Below are 6,019 nucleotides of genomic sequence, written 5' to 3' on the forward strand. Positions count from 1 at the left end.
TCATTCTTGAAAACTCGATTCTTTTGTTCTTTTTGTTTGGTTGTGAGTTTGTTTGATTGATTAAGAAGTTCCTTTTCATCTAATGAACAAAGCATCACCTTTCCTGGACCCTTTGCAAAAGTCCATCCCTTAGCAACAGCAGTGTCATATCAAATGATTTTTCTGATTGGCTGCAGCTCAACTGATTTTAAATTTTAATCAGTCAGGCTCTGAAACCCTACATTCTCTTTACTTGTATTCCAGTCTGTTGTGACCCACCTTGAGCTCTACTGACCCTCATCGAGACACCTAAAAAGAAAATGGCCATAATTGGAGTCCCAATACCAGGATTTTTCATCACTGTCCTGATAAGCCTTCAGGAATCATGGGCTATCACAGGTAAGTGCTGAAAGAATCAAAAGTAGGGATAAATAAGTTCTGAGAGCATCGGAGAAGTGAACTGTGGACATTTGAAAGACAATCTTTGGAGTGAAAAAGAAGAGTGACAGGTATTTTCTCGCTCTAACTCTAATGTTATAATAAATTGTAGTTAGAAGAGTTCTCTGCTCACCAGCAATTGAAGTAAAATTTAGATTAGAGAAGCAAAACTCAATTGTATACTGATTAATACTATTGACTTTGATATAAGCCAAACTTTCAGGGAAATATTTTCTGACAGGCATTAACAAGATACCTTTCTGCTCTTTAACTTTTCATTCCTGGAAAATTAGTAAAAATTAAAAACCTCATGTAATTTCATGAGGATTAAATCAGAAAAAAGTATGAGATTTCTTGGCACCTGTTCTTAACTATTTTTGCCACGGTAGCTATCTTTTGGCCTGTCAATTCTGTCAGTCTATTTGGAGCATAGACATTATACTAAAGATCACTAGAAAGGAAAATCACCAAAAAGCAACCATTCACCCAAGGGAGGGGGAAGGGCAGCCATGCTGATATGAATTGCATTTAATTTACTGTCTCTTGGGACGGTGATAACCCCAGTTACAGTGGATCTTAAAAGGATCTTTGGTCGCTGTAACTTAGTAATATTCTTAAGAGAGTAGAAAAATTGAGTAAGGAAGTGAAGTGTCTGATATTACTCTCTACCATCTCCAGAGCAAATATTGTGCCGTTGTGAAGGTGTATTGTGAAAAAACATTCTTCGCCCAGAGTGACCCCCAAAGAAGGTGGCAGGTAGACTGGAAATAAGTAAAGTAATAACCTAGCTCCAAGACCCATGATGACAGTGTAGGTTTCTATTGCCCAGAAAGAGCCACATACAAGGATGCCTTCCAGGAAAGATAGCTTCCCTTGGAGCTAAAAGAGGAAGTTAGAATGTATGTGTGTGTGTGTGTGTGTGTGTGTGTGTGTGTGTGTGTGTAGCTGCAAATGCTAAATAAATCCCTAGGTTTATCAATATACAGTCAGATTTTAAAACCCACCACTCATTTACATGCACCACAGAGGCAGCATACTCTTCAATTGTAGCTTTCTTATTTCAAGTCCATTATTCCCTTGGTGTAGATTATTCTGACTATCAACCATAATAGAATATGTCCCTCAATGACAGTCTCAATCTAAAGATCTTTAAGGTGCAAGGGAATGTTGGTGAGGTCAATCCAAATATAGTACTTCCCTCAGAGGGATGCAGGGTGTGGGTGTGGATACAGGAAAGTGAGTGCTCCACAATGCTACAAGGTCTCAAACTTAATTATTTGGGTACCACAATCTCCAGTCATATAGTCCATGGGTCTGGCCCTTAAACATAAAGCAGTTTCTGATGCTAAAGTACTTGTTGTAATCCCGATGATATACTAAGAAATTACTTAAAACTAGTCTCATTTCATCTTAAAAACAAACCCAACATGGAAGCAAAACCACAGTAGAATATAATGGGAAAACTACATATAAATAGATAAAGTAATCTACTCAAGACCACTAGGTAGCTGAATGAGAATTCGAGATTTAATTTGATTCCAGAGTTCAAACCCAACCTTTTAAACATTGTTTCTCTCTTCTTAGAGTTATGGTGCTCTGAGACATGCCCTGGGATTCTGGCTTAAATTATTTAATTCCTAGGTCAAGAGAGTGAGAGAACATTTCTCTCTTAGGGGCTACTGCTGAAATTCTAAAGAGGGAATCATTTCTCAGGCAGTAACATAGAGACAAACAAAAGCTTCATGAGACTCTAGTTTTTCAGCCCTCATTTCCTCAATCCACACTCTCTACATTGAACCTTTGCTTGTCCACTCCCAGCTCTGTTGTACACGAATGTCCTTCACCCAGGCCTCATCTTCCCACTCATCCCTACTCTCCATCACTCCTCCTTTCCACTTGGCCCTCTCTTTCCACTACCCCTGCCCACATGTGTGTGTCTCACATCCTGGATCCTTCTTCAACTCTCTCTCCTGGTTCCCACCCTAATTCCCTTTCTTGTCTTTTCAGAGGATCACGTGATCATCCAGGCTGAGTTCTCTCTGTCCCCTTATCAATCAAACGAGTTTATGTTTGACTTTGATGGTGATGAGATTTTCCACGTGGATATGGAAAAGAAGGAGACAGTGTGGCGGCTTAAAGAATTTGGAAATTTTGCCAGTTTTCAGGCTCAGGGTGCATTGGCCAATATGGCTGTGGGAAGAGCCAACCTGGACATCTTGATAAAGCGCTCCAACCACACCCCAAACACCAATGGTAACTCTCTCTGCTGCACTCCTAGGCTTGGGAATTGTAGCTTTAAATAGATACTTCAGCTCTTTGTGTTATGTTACTGTGACTGCCTTTCCCTCCCAGGGACCTGTTCTTGCCATATACAAGCTCCAAATTCTCATGCCACCAGCCCAAGAACTTTATGAGTTTGTTTCTTTCTTGATGTGCTCACATCTCGTCTCTAGCATCTACAGTCTCTCATAAAGTCATTGCCCTGAATCCATGCCGGGGGAGCCAGGAATGAGGTCCTTGGGTATCTTACACCTCAATGTTGGTTCCCGTTCATGGGGGAGGGTATCAGAGCTGGGTATCTGAGACCATGACACAGATTCTCAGGGCACAATTTCAATTGCTTTTTCAGCCTTGGTGGGAGGGAGAAGGGCAGGGTTAAGCAGGGAAGGCTAATTTCTGTCACCTGTCCCCCAGTACCTCCAGAAGTGACTGTGCTCTCAAACACCCCTGTGGAACTGGGAGAGCCCAACGTCCTCATCTGTTTCATCAACAAGTTTTCTCCACCAGTGATCAATGTCACGTGGCTTCAAAATGGCAAACCTGTCACCACAGGAGTGTCAGAGACAGTCTTCCTGCCCAGGAATGACCACCTTTTCCGCAAGTTTCACTACCTCCCCTTCGTGCCCTCAGCCGAGGATGTCTATGACTGCAAGGTGGAGCACTGGGGTTTGGAGGAGCCTCTTCTCAAGCACTGGGGTAAGAACCATCCTTCAATCTCCTGTATTTTACGGTTTTCTCCTGTGACGCATGTGTCTGGCCCTTTGGGGCCACAAGTCCCCTAACTGTTTCATAACAGCTGCTCCAAATCCTGTTCCTGGTCTCCCATTGCTCAGCTTTCCCCACTTGTAATCTGTAATTCCCTTAATACGTCATCCTGTCTTCCTCTTATTTAGTTGATGAAAAAATATTCTTTTGACTAAGTACCCTATATTTGGTCCTAAGTGCTGCTCCCTACCACATGCATTACTTCTGTACTCTGATTTATTTTTCCCCAGAGTATGAAGCTCCAACCCCCCTCACAGAGACCACAGAGAACGCAGTGTGTGCCCTGGGCCTGGTTATGGCTCTGGTGGGCATCATTGTTGGGACGATCTTCATCATCAAGGGTGTGCGCAAAGGCAACACTGTTGAACACCGAGGGCCTCTGTGAGGCACCTGCAGGTGGGTTTGATGTGGTCAGAGGAAGACATATATGGAATGATCCAGAGGAAGGAAACAGAGTGAGGGAAAGACATGTGATGCCTTTAAGGGAAAACAAGTGCAAAAGTCATGGCCCTTGATTTATCTTTGCTGGACAAAATCAGACATTGCTGTCATCTGATATTCCAAAGCCTCACATTCCTATGTCCCTTTCCATACATGTGCCCCTAAAACCACACCTCCTGTCTTAGAACTTATCTCCAGTGCCTAAAATAATTGTTTCACATTAGAATACTGAGTCCTGTGATCTGGGAAAGTCAACTTCAAGATTAAGACTCTTCCTGGCTTATATTTCCTGAGCAGGATATCTGTTCTGAAGCATTTCCAGAGCTTCACTCTTTGGGGTTTAGGGTAGATTCATTGTATGAAGTGGAAATCTCTTGGAGGCCAAAGCCTGTTTTTGCCCCTCCATTCTGAAAAATAGTGTCAGAAGGTCTAAGAGAAAGTAAAGCATGGTCTGCTCATTCATGCTTACTTGGAAGATTTGAAAGGTTGTATTTACAAGAGGTCACACAAATACTGAGAGACTGTTCCAAAGTCAAAGGATTAAAGGTGAAGAGGAAGGAATCTAAAGGTGAGAGCTCAAAATATTCATCTTAAACTCTATAGTAACTGTGTGTGTCCTGCTACAGGTAATGGACTTTGTTAAAGAGAAGATCGGTGAAGATATTTCTGCTTTAATAGCTTTACAAACCCGGCAGTACTCCGATTTTTCACCTCGGTGACAGCAACCATCCTTCAGCACTTCCCAACCCTTTAGCTACTCTAAGAGTAAAGACGCCTTCTACAATCTCCAAATTCTAATGTCTAGTTATTTCCTGTCTATTGCTCCTTCTTGTATTAGCTTTCCCTCCATTTTCCACTGTCTTTTTATTATCACCATGTAATGCCTTTGGAATAGAGCCCATAGGATCCTTTCTCTGCTATGGAACCTTTTGAATGTTCTATGGGCTATCTCTTGTAAACTTATTATTTTGAGTTTCTTCTGACTGCAATTGTGATTTTTCTGAATACAATAAACTTTGAGTCGGTCTTCAGTGGAGTTTTTGGTATCTGAGCCAATTCTTCATGGTGGCTGGGGAGTATATGTGATCCTTTCATCCTGAAATGTCTGAATGTTAAATATATCTTATAGGCTCTGTAGTTAATCAGAAATAGCCTGGTTCATTAGGACTCAAGTCCATTCAGAGGATCTTCCAGCAATCCAGTTGCTGTGGTCTGGTCCTCATATAGAAAACCCTAGAGTAGGGTTTATTTGTTGAGAGATGACTTAGCAACAGGTTCATAATCTGGTTTGGATTCTTCAGCCTCCAAATCATTGAGATATCTGGATCTTCAGGAGAGTGAATCTTAAATCCTAAGGAAGACTTCTGATAATGGATGAGACAGATGGTGGGGAACAGATGGTGGTGGAGCAGTGAGCAGAATAGAGGAGCGTTCATATACATAACAGGATATCCAAACAACACCACGCATTTTAGACTTAAGGAGGCATGAGATTGACATTACCATTTTCTTCTTTTTTTTTAACATCTTTATTGGACTATAATTGCTTTACAATGTTGTGTTGGTTTATGCTGTATAACAAAGTGAATCAGCTATACATACACATATATCTCCAAACCCCTTCCTTCTTGCATCTCCTTCCCACCCTCCCTATCCCACCCCTCTAGGTGGTCACAAAACACAGAGCTGATCTCCCTGTGCTATGTAGCTGCTTCCCACTAGCTATCTATTTTACATTTGGTAGTGTATATATATTAATACCACTCTCTCACTTCATCCCAGCTTACCCTTCCCCCTCCCTGTGTCCTCAAGTCTATTCTCTATGCCTGTGTCTTTATTCCTGTCCTGTCCCTAGATTCATAGGAAGCATTTTTATTTTTTTTTATTCCATATATATGTGTTGTGTTAGCATGCTGTACTTGTTTTTCTCTTTCTGACTTACTTCACTCTGTATGACAGACACTAGGTCCATCCACCTCACTACAAATAACTCAATTTTGTTTCTTTTTATGGCTGAGTAATATTCCATTGTATATTTGTGCCACATCTTCTTTATCCATTCATCTGTCGATGGACACCTAGATTGCTTCCATGTTCTGGCTATTGTAAATAGTGC

The 6,019-nt window shown here is 41.5% G+C and overlaps 1 protein-coding gene across 2 annotated transcripts; it reads left to right on the top strand.

The window, feature by feature from the left end:
* Positions 1 to 239: 239 nt before the first annotated feature.
* LOC132431920 (HLA class II histocompatibility antigen, DR alpha chain) lies at positions 240 to 4,939 on the top strand. Of its 2 annotated transcripts, none has more exons than XM_060021648.1 (5): positions 240 to 378; positions 2,425 to 2,670; positions 3,112 to 3,393; positions 3,693 to 3,858; positions 4,530 to 4,939. In XM_060021648.1, exons 1-4 carry the CDS (start codon positions 300 to 302, stop codon positions 3,845 to 3,847), a joined length of 762 nt encoding a protein of 253 aa, XP_059877631.1. In that variant the 5' UTR covers positions 240 to 299; the 3' UTR covers positions 3,848 to 3,858; positions 4,530 to 4,939. The 2 variants fall into 2 exon arrangements, with proteins under 2 accessions (XP_059877631.1, XP_059877632.1); XM_060021649.2 differs by having other exon boundaries at positions 3,205 to 3,393.
* The last annotated feature ends 1,080 nt before the right edge of the window (positions 4,940 to 6,019 follow it).

Source organism: Delphinus delphis, chromosome 10 (assembly GCF_949987515.2).
Source record: "Delphinus delphis chromosome 10, mDelDel1.2, whole genome shotgun sequence".
Taxonomy (NCBI): Eukaryota; Metazoa; Chordata; class Mammalia; order Artiodactyla; family Delphinidae; genus Delphinus; species Delphinus delphis.

What these genes read in the sequence shown, in the direction of transcription:
- LOC132431920 (XM_060021648.1), top strand. Translation starts at nt 300, where the DNA reads ATGGCCATAATTGGAGTCCCAATACCAGGATTTTTCATCACTGTCCTG. An exon ending in GGAATCATGGGCTATCACAG is followed by an intron (nt 379 to 2,424) that starts GTAAGTGCTGAA and finishes TTGTCTTTTCAG; the next exon opens with AGGATCACGTGATCATCCAG. An exon ending in CCACACCCCAAACACCAATG is followed by an intron (nt 2,671 to 3,111) that starts GTAACTCTCTCT and finishes CCTGTCCCCCAG; the next exon opens with TACCTCCAGAAGTGACTGTG.